The sequence below is a fragment of the Cryptomeria japonica genome, chromosome 2 (assembly GCF_030272615.1).
Source record: "Cryptomeria japonica chromosome 2, Sugi_1.0, whole genome shotgun sequence".
NCBI lineage: Eukaryota > Viridiplantae > Streptophyta > Pinopsida > Cupressales > Cupressaceae > Cryptomeria > Cryptomeria japonica.
This window is the reverse complement of record NC_081406.1, coordinates 304,901,211-304,919,656: the sequence shown is the minus strand read 5'-3', so window position 1 is coordinate 304,919,656 and position 18,446 is coordinate 304,901,211. Positions and strand designations below refer to the sequence as shown.

Sequence of the window (18,446 nt, the reverse complement as noted above, 5' to 3'; positions counted from 1 at the left end):
GAAAGAATAGACCAGAAAATATCAACATCTTTCTTTAAACCTTGAATATATCCAGTGATAATATCAAATATATTAACATGAAAAGGAATGTGAATATCCAACATAAGCCAGATTTCCTTAGCAATAGAACAGTCGAAGAATATGTGTATGCTGGTATCAGGTAAATTACAGATGGTACAAAGCTCAAGGGCAATAGGATCTTTCCTAAGGGGAAGTTTGTCTAGGATCATAAGCCATCTAAAGCAGTTGATATTGGGGGCAATAGGAGATTTCCAGCTTCTAAGAAAAACCTTTTGCCAAGTAGCTTCACTAAGGTCCATATACCAAAGGAGGTTAACATGTCTAATAACAGAGTCGTCATAGGCAAGCACAAGATAGATATTTTGAGCTTTAATTTTAGCTAAAAGACTGTCATCAATCCACTTAAAAGAAAGAAAACTATGCGAGTCAATGTCACAATACTTAGGCAGGCCAAGATCTAGACAAGCAGCCTTAATCATGTTGTAGGTTCTTTTTTGAGCGGGAGGTAAATTGTAATTACTGCTAAGTTCTTCCCAGGAGATGAGGCTATCATGCTCAAGAAGTACAATCAAGCGGGTTATACCTTTGCTGGCCCAGGATTTGGCAGAGCAGCCTTGGGTGAGGGCAAGAGGTTTAGAAGAGTGGAAAAGATTCCACCAAATGGATCTTTCCCAGTGAACAAAATCATTATTGCTGACACAGTTAGTATTGACCAAGAATTTCCTAACATGCTCCCATGCTTTCCATAAGGTTTTGAACACACAAGTGCCTTGAACGGACACAGGGAAGCTCCCAGCCACAAGATCAGCAAAGGGAAGGTTCTTCCAAGACTTAGCAAACTTTGGCACACCTCTCTCAATATTACTTCTGATCAGGACCTTCCAAGGTTCCTAACCATCAAGGGCATGAAAAATCCATTTGGCAGCAAGGGTGATGCCCTGGATTTTGAGGTCTTTGAGACCAAGGCCCCCAAGTTTCTTATCAATGCTACACCATTTCCACTTTACAACATTCATTTTCTTATTCCCTTTGCCATCAGACCATAAGAACCTTCTGATGGCTTTTTGGATCTCAAGGATCTGATAATTACTAAACATTGAGGTAGAGGAGTAATAAACACTATAGGAGGAAAGGATCTTCTGGCAGACTTGGACCTTGCCGGCAAGAGAGAGGTATCTATTGTTCCATTTATTAAGTTTCTTGTCAATTTTCTGTCTAATCCACAACCACATGTCCTTGAGGGAGGGAAAGATGGAAAAAGGCAAGCCAAGGTATCTAACAATTTTGTCAAGGACCCCCATTGGAAGCCATATTGTTCTAGCCAGTCTAGAGCGGTCCCTCCATCCAAGAAGCGGTCCCTCCATCCAAGTAAGGTTGATTTAGATTGAGAGATCCAGGCACCAGAGATTTCCCCAAAGATCTTAAGTTTAAGATTAATATTCTCAAGGTTTTGACTAGTAAGCTCAAGGAACAGGGTCGTATCATCGACAAACTAGATATTAAGAGGGTTCGTCAGGGAGCCTAATCCCATTAACTCTAGGGGAGAGGGAACTATCCCTAAGGAGATAATAAAGAGTATCAGAGGCGATGATAAAGAGAGAAGGAGCTAAGGGACAACCCTATCTGATAGAGCGGGACAAACTAATGGGAGAGGAGAGGAAGCCATTGACCTCAATTTGAGATGAAGCATCCTTAAGAAGAAACTTAATATAACCGCATAATTCTCTAAGGAACCCAAAAGCTTCAAGCATCATGATGATAAATTACCATTCGACTCTATCATAAGCTTTCTCAAAGTCAAGAAGAAACATGGTGGAGTTCTGACCTGACACCTTAGACCATTCCATAGCTTCCCAGCTGGTGATGAGGTTCTCAAGGATGTATCTACCCTTTATAAAGCCAGTTTGGGTGGGGCAAATGAACCTGGGAAGGACTTTTTCAAGACGGATGGCCAAAATTTTAGCCAAAATTTAATAGGAAACATTGAGTAAGGTAATGGGCCTCCAGTTCTTTATAAGAGCTTTATCACCCTCTTTGGGGATAAGCTTAATAAAGCCCTTATTAATATTATCTCCAAGGGTGCCACAATCTATAGCTTCCAAATAAAGATCATGCAAATCCTTACTAATCTAGTCTATGTTAGCTTTATAGAACTCAACCGGAAGCCCATCAGGACTAGGGGTTTTGTCATTACTAAGGGAGGTGATGGCCTTTTGAACTTCCTCAAGCTCAATTTTCTGCCTCAGAAGGAGGGAGTCCTCTGCAGAAATTCTGCAAGGGATAATGGAGCTACATTTAGTCCTCATGTTTTTAGCAGTCTCATTGTCTTCTGAGGTGAACGAGTTTTGATAAAATAAGGCAAAGGCATCCTTAATATTGTCAAGATCAAAGATTTCCTTATTATCAACATAAAGTCTATCAATTCTCTCTTTGGTCTGTTTATACTTAAGCAAGTTAAAGAAAAATTTTGAGCCCCTATCTCCAAATTGGAGCCAGTGGTTGCGAGCTCTAATCATAGTTCCTTTGATTTAATGATTTTGACATTTTGGTGTTTTCTAAGAGCATCACGAGCCTTAACAACATGGGAAGCAAGAACCAGGTTATTGGGGGAATGTTGGATATCCAACTCAATGCTATGCAGGTTATGAGTAAGAGTTTTTTCCACAAATCTAAAATCCTTGGCCTTCTTTTGGCCCACAGTCTGAAGGATTTTTTGCCAAGAGGAGACATTGACATTCCACCGGGCTAAATGGGAGGTAAGATTCTTATTCTGTTTATTAATCAAGCTAATAAGGTTAATGGCCACAAGGAGATCAACATCTTTAAGCGGATTAGTGTCGAGAAAGAACTTCTGACCCCTAGCAAGATTGGAAGTCAGAGGGTTAACAGTAGTGATATGAGTAATAATGGGGTGATGATCAAAGAGAGGTAGAGGCCAAATGACAACAGATCTGCCCTGATCATCCAGAATAAAGGAAAAGTGACTTTTATTAGCATAGAAGCGGTCAAGCCTGCTATATATTCTGTTGATGCCCTATTGGTAATTGCACCAGGTGTACCATAGGCCCTTGTGATTATTTTTATTACCAACAAGAGGGTCAAACAAATTCATCTAGAGTTTCATCTTATCCCAATAAACCTTCTCAGAGGGTTTCCAATCAAAGTGAACCCCACCAGATTTATCATCCTGAGTCTCAATCATGTTAAAGTCCCCACCAAGGATCCGGGGGATGTTAGGCAAGGAGGAAAGCCAATTCCAAAGGGTGATTTTATCTTTATAATCATTGGTGGCATAGATGGAGCAAATCCCAATATTGGAGTCATTAATATTGAGAGTAGCCCAGACCGCTCTGTTGCAGGGGGAAGTGCCTTGATTAGTAATGTGGTTTGTCCATTTATGATTGATAAGCAACCCAACACCCCCTTTACCTATGAGGTGATTAGAACAAATTTTAACGGAATCATTCCAAATGAAATTAAGGTTCACTTCGAGGGTGAAATTGATAGCTTTGAGCTCTTGCAACATTAAGAAATCAATATCTTTGTGAGAATCCAAGAACCTCTTGACAATTTGCTTCCTATCTGGTGATTCTAGACCTCTAATATTCCATGAAATGCACCTCATGAGAAACAAAAAAAAAGGAGGGGGGGGATTAGGAACTCTTAGTAGTCTGGAGACTGCTATCACCAAGGGGCAAGTCCTTCTGACTTCCATTTTTCTTCTTGCTCATTTTGTTTTTAGAACCCAGAGGGAGCCCTCTCCTATTCAGTTTAGTACAAGCATCAGTGAGATCATCAAGATCATCACGTGAGTCTTCCTCAATATGAGAAGCATCACCATCATGAGGAGTCGAGGTGGCTCCAACAGTCTCTGTCCTAGGAACTTGTGTGGAGAGAGCATTGGGAGGAATGAAGGCATTATTTCTAGAGTCAACAATAATGATTTCAATCATCGTATCATCTTCAATATCTCTAAAAACCTTATCTGGCAAACTCCTGGTAGATCCAATAGTGGTTATTATGTAGGGGGTGGGACCAGTGAGTTTAGGATCAACAACTAGTCTCGAGCTATTTGGGGTCCTCAATGGGCCAACTCCAACATAGGAATCACAACTAGACTTATCAGGAGTTTCGAAGTTTGTAATAATGGATTTGACCAAGGAGTTCCCCATCGAGGAGACAACTTTAATAGCATCATGCTTAGGATTCACACTCTGAGTGGTGGATCAAATCTTCTCAGCAACTAATTGCTGCGCATTTTTCCTTTGACATTTTTTAGACTTACTAGTAACAATCTGGAAACTTCCCTCATTTTCCATTTGTTGCAAAGCTTCTTCAACCGGAGAGTGGGGGGAGGTATGTCGTAAATTGCCCGAAATTAGGGCAAGAATCAGCAATAGGGGTTTCCAAAGAGGTCAAGGGAATGAACCCAGAGTCTAATTTGACTTTGGTAGAATGGGGTTTATCAGAGTTCAAATTAGGGTTAATCTGCTCCAAGTGATTTCTTCTAGGGTCACTTCTAGATTTCTTTTTGCTTAAAATCGGGCAATCTTTGCGAAGGTGCCCTTCCTTCTTGCAAAGAAAACACACATTTAAACCACCAAGGATTTTGATGGGGCAAGAGAAGACCTCTCCATCAATATTTAGGTTAAGGGCCTTTGGAATGTCAGTACCAGGCTTAATAGAAATAAGGATTCTAGCATCAAGATGCGACACGAGCCTAGAATAGTCATCCATGTGGATGATCCTACCAATTGGTTCAACCAACTGAGGGATAAACCGCTAGAGGAAAGGAGGAATGTTTCAGACCAAAACCTATCAAGGGCTTGAGAGAGCTAAAATTTCATCAGAGATTGCATCCGGTGTCCAACCTAGGGCACGAAAGGTTGTTTTTCCAACATTCCAATACATTCTTTTAACAATTTCAACCTGTGTTTCATGATTGTTAAATAAAATCACAAAGAGCCCTTTTTGAATCTGTCTACGGAAGGAAATTCAAAAACTTAGCTTCAAATTTTAGTAGTTATGGAACCAATCATCCATGAATTTCTGAGGAGGACATTTATCAACATCAACACAGGCAAAAAAGATGGTAGTATTTTTAAGTCTAGTTTTTTCTAACGCTATTTCATGAGCCATCGATTCGTTAGGGGAAATGGAGATAGAGTTTGGGTTGAAACCAAGGTCCATACCTTCTAGTAACACTCCATCTCCATTGGCGGCAACGAACTTCACACTCTTAGGGACGACAGAGGAAGCCCTAGAAACAACTTCGCTAAAAGAATTTTTGTTTTGCAGAATGGGTTGGGAAGAAGCAGGGGGAGAAGATGTCATATGGGCACCATTTGACTCAAAGGACATAATGGCCGGAGTAAATTCGAGTTAATAGCAAAACATAAAGCAAAGGGAGAGAGCGAAGGGAGTTCAAACCACGTGGAGGAGGGAAACCTCCTCCACCACCACACGCTGCGTATGGAGATCCAGCAAAGATGCCTACATCAGCCGCCGAAAATTCACTCCGTCTTTTTAGTCCACGCCCAATTATTTGAATTTGAAAATAATTATTAATAATATAATTATAATTATAACTTAGTCTACATAATTTAAATTTTAGTAATAAATTATAACAATAAACTTAATTATAAATCTAATTTCTAATTAATATTTTTGAATTGTAGTATTTTAACTATATTTAAATACTATTAATTATAACTCACCATTTATTTTATTATAAATATATAATTAAACTTAATATTAAATCAAATTGGTAAACATACCATTATTTTAAATTTTAAATTAAATTTATTATTTAAGTTAATAATAATAATAACTGGCTGCCCCCAAGGCTCGGCCTCATGACCTGATCAAGTTGAGTGTTGAGCAGATTTCTAGGAGTAAGAGAGTTGGTTACTATCTTGGACTATGGCATACTTCGGCAATATCGGGTGCATGAATTGCGAGGAAACACTTGACGCCCAACTCTGCAATTTGTTTATCTCAGAGGAGTATGCATATGAGGCGATTAAAGGTCTGGTGGGGATTAGACTCAACTTCGACCGCCACTGGTGCGACTCCATTATCTATGAAGCTGTTCTTATGCCATTAGTGGACGTCATCGAATCCAGGGAGAGAGTCATGGAGCGATTGTGCGGCTTTGTTAAGACTCTCAATAGAAACCACATCGTCGACTCCATTTTAAGCCTGCTGAAGAACGTATGGATTAGTATCCTGAAGACATACTTCCAGCCGGACGTATTCCTGCCCACAGATTCTAAGGATGAAGAGGAGGAGAGTGAGGATGAAGGGAGTGATGAGTCCGATGATAGTAAGAGAAACAGGGTAGAACGCAGGCGTTTGGAGAGGGAGGAATTAAAAGAGATGATGAGAACGTTTGGAGAAAATGCTTTGGAAGTCTTCAGGTGTGTTGTACTGAATGGGGATATGGCTCCTTTCCGCAGAGTCACAAACTTTGAAACTTGGTGGTTCTAGGTTGGAGCAACATAAACAATAATCAATGTTGGAGAGTTTGTGGGGGTCATTTTGCAAACTCTTAATGGCGGGGCTTAGTGTTGATCAGGATTTGGACTGACTCTATCCTTGATGTATTGTCCAATTAGTCGAAATATATATGCAGAGGTGGGTTAGGTGGCATAGTAGCATATGGGGTTGGATAGTTAGTATGTGTCTGTTCAGAATTGGTATACAGGGGTTAGATAGGTAGATAGATTAACGGTGGTCTTGCTATTAGGCTTGAAGCCTTTTTGTAAAACTTTTTTGGAAATTAATATAAGGGTGCTATCCCCTTTAATGATAACTCTTACCATTAAAATAATAATAATAATAACAAACTTAATTCATATTTATTTTATTTTGAAAATTTAATAATTTTTTTATTAATTATAATTCTAATAATATAAAACAATTAAATAAAAAGTAAGCCTAAATTCTAATTCGTAAGCTTTTCCCTACTGAAGTCATTACCATTGAATAGTAAATGTGAAGCACAAAAATAGTTTAAACATAATTTCTCAGAACCTATAATTAATAGGAAGTTTGTGGTTGAATCATTTCGATAAAAGAGAAAATAGTGGGAGATCCTTAATAAAATATTATTGAATAATTGATTTAAATGTCATGTGATTGTGATATATATATAACTTAAATAAAGTAATTATTATAAATTATTTGAAATTGTCAAATATTTATTTATTAAATATTATTTTCTAATTAATAATTATTAATACTTATTATTACTGTTTTATTTGTTAAATATTATTTAAAAAATATTTATTAAATATATATCATTAACATTTTATTGATATTTATTATTGAATACTCAAAATTTAATATTAATTAATATTGATATTTATTTTTTAATGTTTTATTGTTTAATATACCCTTAAGAGAAATATAAATAAAATAAATCAAAAGGTGAATCACCTACCAAAGGCAACGATAACGACCTAATTAATAATCATTACTAATGGGCAGCATAAAGTAGCGCTTAGAGTTTGGTTAGAAAGCCACACCTCTTAGAAAGGAGATAATTTTCAGAAAGTTGTCTTATCTGTGAAGTTTCAGAAAATGCATCAAATTCCATACGCATTTAATTATTTTGATTTATTGCATTCCTAAAGTTTTTGGACGTATACTTTTTCCTATTATTAATTGCATTTAATCAAATATTTTAACTGATTTGCTCCAGCGTTCAACCTCTCAAAATTCTTACCGCTCATTAGACGAGACGAAAAACTAAATTGCATCCAACGGATGCGTTAGTTTTTGTCGTCGGCATGAACTAATAAAATAATTCAATAAAATGGCTAAGGAGATGTGCAAGTCACTTTGTTTATAAAAAAGTGAAATATTACTTTTTATTAAAAAGTAAAATATTATAAAAATGACTTTATTAGATATGAAGTGGGCAAAAAGAAATTAAAAATAAAAATTAAATTTGTTTTCCTTCATGGGGCATCAATTTATGGAAGTAAAAAAAAAATTTAAAAATAGTAAATGTTTCCTTTTTCTCTAGAAACTTCCACAAGGTCTTTATAAGGACTTCATCTTCATTTTGGAGGCATCATGGAGTTTATTTCTTTTTTGAATTTTTTTCTTGTTGGTTGTAACTTGGTTTCAGCTTCATTCCAAGGATGAAAACCCTTGTGAATTCGATGAGTTAGACAGAAACCTAACTCATCCATTGGAGGTTCTTTGACGGGGATCTACTTGTGCTTCATTGTTGATTGACCAGTGAAAAGAGCAAAAATTCTACAGCAAATTTGAAGATAAAATATTAGGGCTTCTTTATTTGGCGAGTTGGGCTATTATTTGCCTATGGTTTCACCCTAGATTTGGAGCACCATATTGTAGAAGGGGAGGCGACTTGCCTTAGAGGAAAAATTGGGTGATTTTGTGGAGCTTAGGGTTTGATTTCATTTTTAGATTTGGGGCAAAATTGTTCACCATCCTTTGAGCAACAATTTTGATGCTTGTTATCATAATTTAATTACGACTTTGCCCCAATATTGGAGTGTAATTATCTGAAGGTAATTTGTGAGTTGTTGGAAGACATTTTCACCATACGGAGAAACAAATCCTAGCCGGTTTTGTAGCAAACCTGAGCACTTTAGTTTGGAGCTACATTTTAGGGCTATTGTAATTGATTGCATTAGGGTTTGAAACCCTCATTTTGGGCATTATAACTTGGTCATCATTTCAAGGACAAATTTGCATGTTTAGTATATTTAAACCCTATAATTTATTTTTGTTTGTGGACAACAGACTTTTGGGCAAGTTGGGTATTAAAATCCGCATATCTATCTCAATTTAATCTCAAAAAATGTAAGGGAAGTTGTATTCCAATACTAATTTTTTTTAGGCAAATATTAAGGTTGTTGTTGTATGTTTCTAGACTAAGAAAATAATCTGAAAAACTATTTCTTTAGTTTGTAAATTTAGATCTAATTTTGACATAATACATGTGAATGTAATTGAGGTTTTCTACATGCAAATAATTTTTTTAGAATGTTGTGCCCTAGTTTGTAGAATTTGTCATCTTTTCCTATTATCCCCATTTAAAGATATTACATGGTGACTCTGAGTAATGATTTGATGATGTTAATTGGCACTTAGTGCTAGTTATTAGACAAATTTCAAGGTTGTGTAGTTCTTTGGAATCGGTTATTTTTACTCACATTCCTAGGGAACGAAATGGAGTAGCTGATTGCCTGGACAAATGGATTATTAATCAAAGGGAAGGGTGGAATATTGTGGATAGGGGACAATTAGCTTTGAAATTGTCTCACATGTTGGAGCAGTTAGTTGATGCAGACAGATTATTTAATGTTCAATTATTTGTTGGGCTTTTGACCTTCTTGCTTTGTAATTCTCTTTATGTTGAATAAAATTTTACCCCTCTTTTAGTGAAAAATAAATCAATATCACACTATAAATGCATTTAACATAAAGAGTGTTTAAAGTAGAATTGGGTGTGGTGTAGCAATACGTTACTGCATTTTGGGCACTTGAGGTGTTGTGTTCAAACTTCTTTAGTAATGGGGCAAAGTACCCTAATTCTAACCTCTTAGCTTTGATTTATTAAAAAAAAAAGATATTTGCATAACATAAACAAAGCTAAAATTTAGATAAATAAGATGTTATTTCTTATGCAAATGAAGGAAGAACCAATCCTTATATTTTTAGATTCACATTGTCTAGTGAACTTTCTAGTAAATGAAAATACAATTTATAGATGAGCAAAAAAACATAATTAATAGAGAATAAAATTACATTTGACTTGACAAAACTTAAATAAAGAGAAAACTTTATTAGCAAAAAATTTACCTCATGCCATTATTTGTGAGCTATTACATGTTTACTATCAAAATAAAGGAGGGGTTAAAATTTATTCAAAGTAGAAGAAGAACAAAGCAAGGGCATCAAACTATTTAAGACACTCTAGGCTGTAGCAATCCAAATCATACTCAACCAAGTATTCAATCCAACTTATATAAGTTAGCATTGGTTTTTTACTTATCTTATGAATCAAGACAACAAATGTATTTTGTTGTCTTTTATTCTATGTAGAATCGTACCACTTTTTATACAACTTATAGGCATTAATATAAAATAGTAGAGAAATATTTGATGTTCTTTAAATTATACTAAATTACATCTACAAAGTTTCATGTCTCTCACACATTGGAAGGCATGAGCCATTTTAAAATGGCTTCCATTTTTTTAGTAGGGTTAGTTCTCAACTATCCATCTTGTAATATCTCTAATTGTTGTCTTATTTGAATTATAATCTTGATGCAAAATTAGACTTGTAAATGTTATTTTAATGGTTAGTTTATATGATCGAAGTGTTGCATAAATACTAGCATACCTATCTTTAGAGGAATATAGGTAAAGTACGACAAAAGATATCATATTCTACTTAAATTATTATATAATTATATTGTAATCACAATTAAATTATTATTATATTATGATATTGCAATTAATATTAAATTATTATTAAGATATTATATTCTTATATTTCTATTAAACTCTTGAGCAAAGAAAAATAATCTCTTAAGACTAAATTATTATTATATTATCATATCATTATATGATTATTATAATTTCAGATTGAGATCATTTCAAAGATAATTGATTGCATGGTGGAGATAGACATAATTGATTGAATAGTTAAACTCGGAGTTAGTGGTAGTTGAGAGGATATTGTTTCATTTTTTTATTTGTTTTTTATGCATTTAAGTGTCACAAACATGCCAAATTAAATGCTTCTAGTTTTTTATTCATGGGTGGTGTTGCATCCATTATATGAGTGTAATATGCCTTAGGTGTAATTAACAATTGATTAATTATTTGAAAATGGATTGCACAAATTTCATGGGTTTTTATTGTGTCACCAGATGCTACTAAGGTGTGTCATGTTTATGATGGCTACAAGAAGAGATACAAGAGAAGGTATAACTTGGTTTAGTTTGTGAACAATGCAAACATTTCTAACCCTATGACCTTGTTTAATAAATCAAAAAGATAATTATAATAAATTGGAATAATTTTTTTTATGAAGTAGTGTTGTATATACTACTTTCTATAAAAAATGTATATAACATCATATCCACTAGAAATGGAGGTTAGAATAAATTGCACCCAAAGTCTACACAAGGTACTTGATCCTAGTTGTCTCAAATAGAATAGTAGTGGCAAGGGAAGAAGTGGGAAGGGTGAGGAGGCTAGGGGTGTGGGGAAGTGGGAGACAACCTACCTTAAATAAACATATCAAAAGAGATAACAACAACAACGAGAAGAAAATGAACTACTAAGAAACAAGAGTGAACCAAGAAGATGTGTAGGTGGGTCATAATTAACAAGCTTGCCCCTAACATCATGAGGGTCTTGGCTATATATAATTGGCTCCCAACTTGAAATGTCGCCTTCTTCATTATGTTTTTCTCTATTTGGTGTTTGAGTTTCATTCCCACCAAAGTTAGGCAAGAAAAAATATTGCTATATTTCACCAATCAAGAGCACCCTTTCCATAAGGCTAAGAGGAGGTAGAAGGTGGAAAATAATGTTGAGACCAACTATGAGCATTTTGACTTAGAGATTTGTGTTGAGGTGGATAAAAACCATGCAATCATGCTCTCAAATATTACGACTATGCCTATAATGATACCCTTGAAAAGAAGATTAACTTTTGTTGGAGGTTTTTTTTTCCTTTTTGTACTGAAGAAGATTTGACCTTAGCATCATCTAGGTGCCTACAACTTGGACTTTGCTAGTAAACCAAGTATAGGTTAGTGGAATTCTAACAACCATGTAAGGTCCATTGCCCCAACAATTAAGAATAACTTGTGGATGAGTAAAATTATTAGCTTGCACTTGTATTGCATGTGCTTACTAACCTTACCACAAGAATTTTAACTTCTAAACATGTGCTTGCTAACCTTAACACAAGAATTTTAACTTCTAAACATGTGCTTGCCTTTATAGACACAAGCTCACACAAAAACAACTAATGGTAAAGTAAAACCACATAGCACAAAACCATGTGCTCACAATACCATTTGACCCCTCATTTAATATTGGGTACTAAGTTTTTCACTTTTGAAATATCTTTCTCCAAAATTAAATAATTACAATATAATATTGTAACGTTACCATATAACATGAGTGTGGCCCCATAATATTCCAAAAGAATTTTTACATATAAAATATTACAATTATAAATATTATTATGCAAGGTGTACATCACCATATTTCCCAGCAATAATTTTTTAATTTTATAAAAAAAAAAATTGATTTGTAAAGAATTTAATAGAAATATAAAAATATAATATTATGATCATATAATAATAAAAAATTTATATTAATTACGATATAACAATTTTTAAAATAGAATAATAAATAAAATAGTGTCTTCATAATGATATCTTTGGACTTTTTATATATGAATTTTCAAGATAAAAATAATAGTAAACCAATCATTCAAACCCCCAATCTTGACCATACACGTACTCCTATTTGTTTTTGTCGTCTTAGAAGGCGCCCTGTTACAGAGTGTATTTGGGCATACCTTTATACACTTTGTACTGTTGGTACTGTGGAAGATTTCTGTTGTTTTTCCTCATCTTCTACAGATATGCGATTCAGGAGTATTATGGTATAAACGTACAGCTGTAATTCTGCCATTCGATCAACCATGGAGAGAAATGATTCAATTCATGGCCATGGGCACGAGAATGATGTGCTGGAGCCACTTATAGCCAAGGAGGATGCAGTTGTATACAGAGGTGAGCAGAATGAATGGAAGTGCAGTGGAGGTCTAGCATGGGAGGAAGTAAAGAAACAATGCTGGATAGCAGGGCCCATGGTGTCTGTGAACTTGTTACGATATAGCTTGCGGATGATATCTGTTATGGTGGTGGGGCATTTAGGGGAGCTGGCTCTCTCTAGTGCATCTATTGCTACTTCCTTTGCAAATGTCTCTGGCTTCGCTCTGCTGGTAGAATAAAAAACCTCTTTTTGCTTTGGTTTCCTTTTATTTGTAAGGGTTAATAATTTGAATAGCTTTCTCAGATTTTCTTCCTTGTTAAATTCCCAAAAAAGGAAAATGCTTTAGAAAGGTTGAAAAATTAAAAGAATTATCTGACAATCCGGACTGTTTTCCTTAAATTATTAGTTGCACTGAGACCTAACATACATGATTCCATAAAACTTGACCTAGCGACTTGCTCTTATAAAGGGTAGAATCATAAGACGTCAAACTGCCATGTTTTATAGATAAGCCATCTCCTGCAACCCATATTTAATAACTTTTTTGATCGTGCAATCCAGTAGATTTTTCACAATAAGAACTAGTTTATGAAGCACAATACTTGCTGATAGTGGTTGTTTCAGAATGTATGTGAATTATTCATAAAAAAAATTCGATTCCATTATCAGTGGAAATCTAATATCAACAATACTTGATTTCAAAGGTTTTTTAATGGGTTGCACAATTCAGAAAAGTGAAGATTTATGTTTGTGTAGAAGCCATGGATGTAGTGTTGCATCTAAGACCAACTGTTTTTCTCTTCATTTTTGACAGGCGGGAATGGCAAGTGCATTGGAAACACTATGTGGACAGGCCTACGGAGCAAAGCAATACCGTCTGCTTGGGATTCATCTGCAGAGAGCAATTTTCGTTCTATTTTGTGTAAGCATACCAGTGGCTGTAGTGTGGGCATATATGGGTAACATTCTAACTGCGTGTGGGCAGGACCCTTTAATATCTTTTGAAGCAGGGGAATTTGCCAGATGGATGATTCCCAGTCTGTTTGCTTATTCAGCTCTTCTACCTCTTACAAGATATCTCCAGACACAAAGCATTGTCTTTCCCCTGATGCTATGCTCTGCAATTACTTTGTGTTTCCATGTTCCCATCTGCTGGGCTCTGGTATATAAATCTGGATTAGGTAATAAAGGGGCTGCATTGGCAAACAGCATTTCCAACTGGGTCAACGTAGCACTTGTTTTACTATATATTAAAATTTCACCCGCATGCAAGAGGACATGGACGTCCTTTACAAGGGAGGCTTTGCATGGTATCATAGATTTCCTCAAGCTTGCTATTCCATCTTCACTGATGATCTGGTATACTACTTTAATCTCATAGCCGCAAGATTTGGTCCCAGTTATCTGTGTACTACTTCCTATTATCCCTTCTGAATATTCAAATTTCATAGCATGTGAGAAACAATTTAGCAAACAGAACAGATCCGTTTTTGTTCATCATACAAATTGTTAATAATGCATGGTAGATTATACCAGAATGCTTTTTTAAACTTATTTTGTTTCCATGGTTGTCACAGCTTGGAGAATTGGTCCTTTGAAATGCTTATTCTCTTGTCAGGTCTGTTGGCCAATCCAAAACTTGAGACATCAGTTCTGTCAATCAGGTATGTATGTTTTATATGAGAGTTTTAGTTATGAACAAATCTTAACAAGTAATATGAGAGTTTCAGTTATGAATGAATCTTAATAAGGGCATTTTATTGCCTCTGATTTGTTGTCATCTGAGCTAGTTTTGTTATTTTGCAGCCTTAACACTATTGCTCTAGCATTTATGTTTCCCTCTGGTCTTGCTGCTGCTGCAAGGTTAATACATTTTACCGCTAACGACTAAAACTATTAGCCATTTAACCCATTCAAGTGAAAAACAATGTACTAGGAGCTAGACACTTTCATAATGTTTGCATGGCAGTACACGAGTTTCAAATGAATTGGGAGCTGGACGCTCACAAGCTGCCCGCTTGGCAGTGTATGTAGTGCTCTGTATGACAATCATGGAGGCAGCCATGGTAGGATGTCTTTTATTCTCTATACGAAATGTTTGGGGCTATGCTTTCAGTAATGAAAAGGAAGTCGTTGATTATGTTGCAAGCATGATCCCTCTGCTGGCAGCCGGTTCAATTTTGGATGCAATCCAATGCACTCTTTCAGGTTCAGATATACCCTCGATTGTCATATTTGGAGCTACAAACATATTCTACTTAAGTCGTGATGGCGTGAACAAACTTTCTGTTTAATTAATGGTTTTTGAAAATAATTTTTCAGGCATTGCTAGAGGATGTGGGTGGCAAAAAGTGGGTGCTTATGTTAATCTTGGGGCATACTACATAGTTGCCATTCCTGTAGCTGTCATTTTGGCCTTTGTACTGCATGTTGGTGGCAGGGTGTGTTACACTTTCCTCATTAATTTGAATTACATAGCTCTGAAATTCATGTTTTCAATGCTTAAGTTATAGATGCAAACTTTGATTAAAAAAAATCAAGTCCATCTTACCTGTCAGAAGAAGATTTTTGACAGACAAATGATACAAAACCCTGGATTCTGAAAGCAAAACAGTTATTGAAATTCTAGTTCTAGTGTTCAATTGGCTAGACCATTCTCAGTGGCAGTGAGAATATAAATTATTTTCCCTGTTATAAGGCCTGCTATGAAGCAGTCAAAATTAAAGTGAGAATGATAATCGGTTAAAATTGTTTAGTGAAATTACAAATAAAGCTAATTTCATATTATGTCTAATTGTCTAGACTTCATTGTCACTGAGAATAAAGCTAACTTCATGTTATGTCAATTGTCTAGACTTCGTTGCCATTGAGATTAAAGCTAACTTCATAGTATATCTTATTGTCTAGATTTATGCTTCAGGCAAATTATTTTCATATTATATATTATTGTCTAGAGACTCTAGACTTTATTGTCACATAATTTTTTATTATGTTTCACACAAACTTGATTTGGCTGTATTATAAATAGTCAATAACACATTTTTAAGAATAAAGCTAGACTTCCCTGCCACATGATTGTTGACTATGTTTCACACAAATTATTTTCCATCACAACCTTGACTTAGCTGTATTACGACATATAAAATCATAATGCAATTGCCGAAATAATAAATATAAAACAGACTTGTTCAAATGTTTCCTCTTAGAAAGAATAGAAGCAAAATGCTAGTGTTTAGAAAAATACCATGTTTTAACATTTTAATTTGTTGCTTATACCATTTTTCTTTTGGATATTTCAGGGACTCTGGCTTGGAATTGTCTGTGGCCTTTTTGTACAAACAATTTTACTACTCCTGATAACTTTATATACAGACTGGGAACAACAAGTGAGTAGCTCCAATGAGTCTATCCATTCTAAAGGATGGACTTAAAAATTCCAGCAATTATTGGTTTATATAAAATGAATTCTATCCATTTTGGAGCAATCATGGTGTATAGGACAGATATACTAAATCTATCATCTTCATTGATTTGACAATGAGAATGAATGCTTGCTTTGAATAGAAATACTATTCTGTTTACTCACAACGTTGGTTGTCTTATTGCCAGGGAAGGAATGCAAGAGAAAGAGTATATACATCAGTATTACCTGAGGTTACTGATGACATGATAAAGGTATGTGCTTTTTGTTCTGTTTTTAAGAGAAGGCTGGTTTTTTTGGAAAAATCCTTACACATTAAGAAAATAAAAAATTCTGTGAGATAAAAGAAATGGGAAAAAAACATATAATGAAAAAATGCTATGATTCTTGTAGTAAAATCAGTTGATGTGTCTAATGAACGTTTGTCATCAAACAGGAATGACAGTGACAAGTTTTGTAGTCAATTTTCAAACTTCACCTTGATTTCTTGGCTACCTTGAGCTCTAAAATGTAACAGCAATGCCATTTTTCATAATTTGTTTAATATGCTCATGAAGTTGGAAAAAGTGGCAATCATTTTTGCAGAGTGGTTGCAAGTGAATGTCAAGCATTTCCGTTGGAAATTCTGATGTAATTCTTCTTTAAGATGTTATTATGTACCATTAACCACCTCAAGAAATTATTTCTTAATTTCTTGAGTATTGGCAATCTTATTATATATATTTTGTATCATAAACCAATAATTTGATTTTCTATTAGTAAAATTCGATTTTAATTTTTCATTAGTAGTGTTTTTTAATTAGTAAAATTATACGTAATAGATCTTTTTTATTATAAAAATAAATTTGAAGATGCAATCAAAATTAATACACTATAATATATTTAAGATAGAGTGTTTAAAGTAGAATGTGGTGTAACCGCAAGTTATTATAGTTTGGACACTTGAGGTGTTGTGTTCAAACTCCTTTGGGATGGGCCAAAGTCTCTTAATTCTGACCTCTTAGCTTTGATCAATTAAAAAAGAGAAGGATATCTGCATAACATAAACAAAGCTAAAATTTAGAGAAATTAAATGTTATTTCTTATGCAAATTAAGAAGAATCAGTCCTTATGTCTTTAGATTCACATTTTCAAGTGAAATTTCTAGTAAATGAATACAATTTATAGATGCGCAAAATACAATCAATAGAGAACAAAATAGCATTTGACTTGAAAATACTTAAATGAATAGAAACATAAATAAATAGAAAACCTCATCAAAGAGAATTTTATCTCTCGTCATTATTTTTGAACTATTACATGTTTACTATCTTGTTGATGTCTTCATAGATATTATTTACATGAACAAAATACTTGAACCTCTATACAACCTCTACATCTTTCTTAGAACACTTCTTATTCACAATCCATCTCTTTAAGACACTCTAGATTGTAGCAATCCAAATCATACTCAACCACATCCAATCCGAGTTATATAAGCTCGCATTAGTTTTTCACTTATGTTATGAATCAAGTTAACAAATTTATTTTGTTATCTTTAATTCCAAGTAGAAGTATTACCACTTGTTATAGAATTTATAGGCATTGATATGAAATAGCAGAGAAAGATTTGATGTTCTACTAAATTACATCTGCCAAGTTTCATGTCTCTCTCACATTGAAAGGCATGAGCCATTTTAAAATGGCTTCAATTTTTTTTAGTAGGGTTAGTTCTCAACTATCCATCTTGTAATAGGGGAAGAGCACCAGTAGTTGAGCATTGTCACAACCCTCCTTTATCACCTTTTGGTTTAAATACAAAACTCTATTATATTTCTTTGGATAAACTATTGAATGAATATTGTAAAGGAATAAAAATAATAAATCACACACACACATGGAAAATACATATATATTTTTAATTGGTTATTTAATTTCCCTCACCCAAATTAAGGCACATGTTGTAGGAGGAATAAGAAGCTTCTAGAGGCTTTGTAATGCCCCGCCAGGAAACCCCGAAGGGATAAGCTAAAATAACAAGAATAGAGAGCAATAATTTTTTTTTTTAAAGTTACAACACATAAGATGCAACACGATAAACAAGATTCAGATTACATAGCGGAAGACATTAACAACAATCTCCTAAAGAGTTTCCCAACGAGATTACTTAAATTCCACAATTCATTTAACTCACACAATCAATCCATTACGCTGAATATCTTAATAACGAGATAAT

At 34.5% G+C, this 18,446-nt stretch overlaps 1 protein-coding gene across 1 annotated transcript; it reads left to right on the top strand.

Annotated features, from left to right (window-relative positions):
* Positions 1 to 12,625: 12,625 nt before the first annotated feature.
* On the top strand, positions 12,626 to 17,013 carry LOC131873629 (protein DETOXIFICATION 16-like). Its single transcript, XM_059216612.1, has 9 exons — positions 12,626 to 13,039; positions 13,625 to 14,169; positions 14,388 to 14,474; positions 14,617 to 14,673; positions 14,780 to 15,018; positions 15,133 to 15,251; positions 16,110 to 16,196; positions 16,420 to 16,485; positions 16,668 to 17,013. The coding sequence occupies exons 1-9, from the start codon at positions 12,737 to 12,739 to the stop codon at positions 16,671 to 16,673; spliced, it is 1,509 nt and encodes a 502-aa protein (XP_059072595.1). The 5' UTR covers positions 12,626 to 12,736; the 3' UTR covers positions 16,674 to 17,013.
* Positions 17,014 to 18,446: the final 1,433 nt, after the last annotated feature.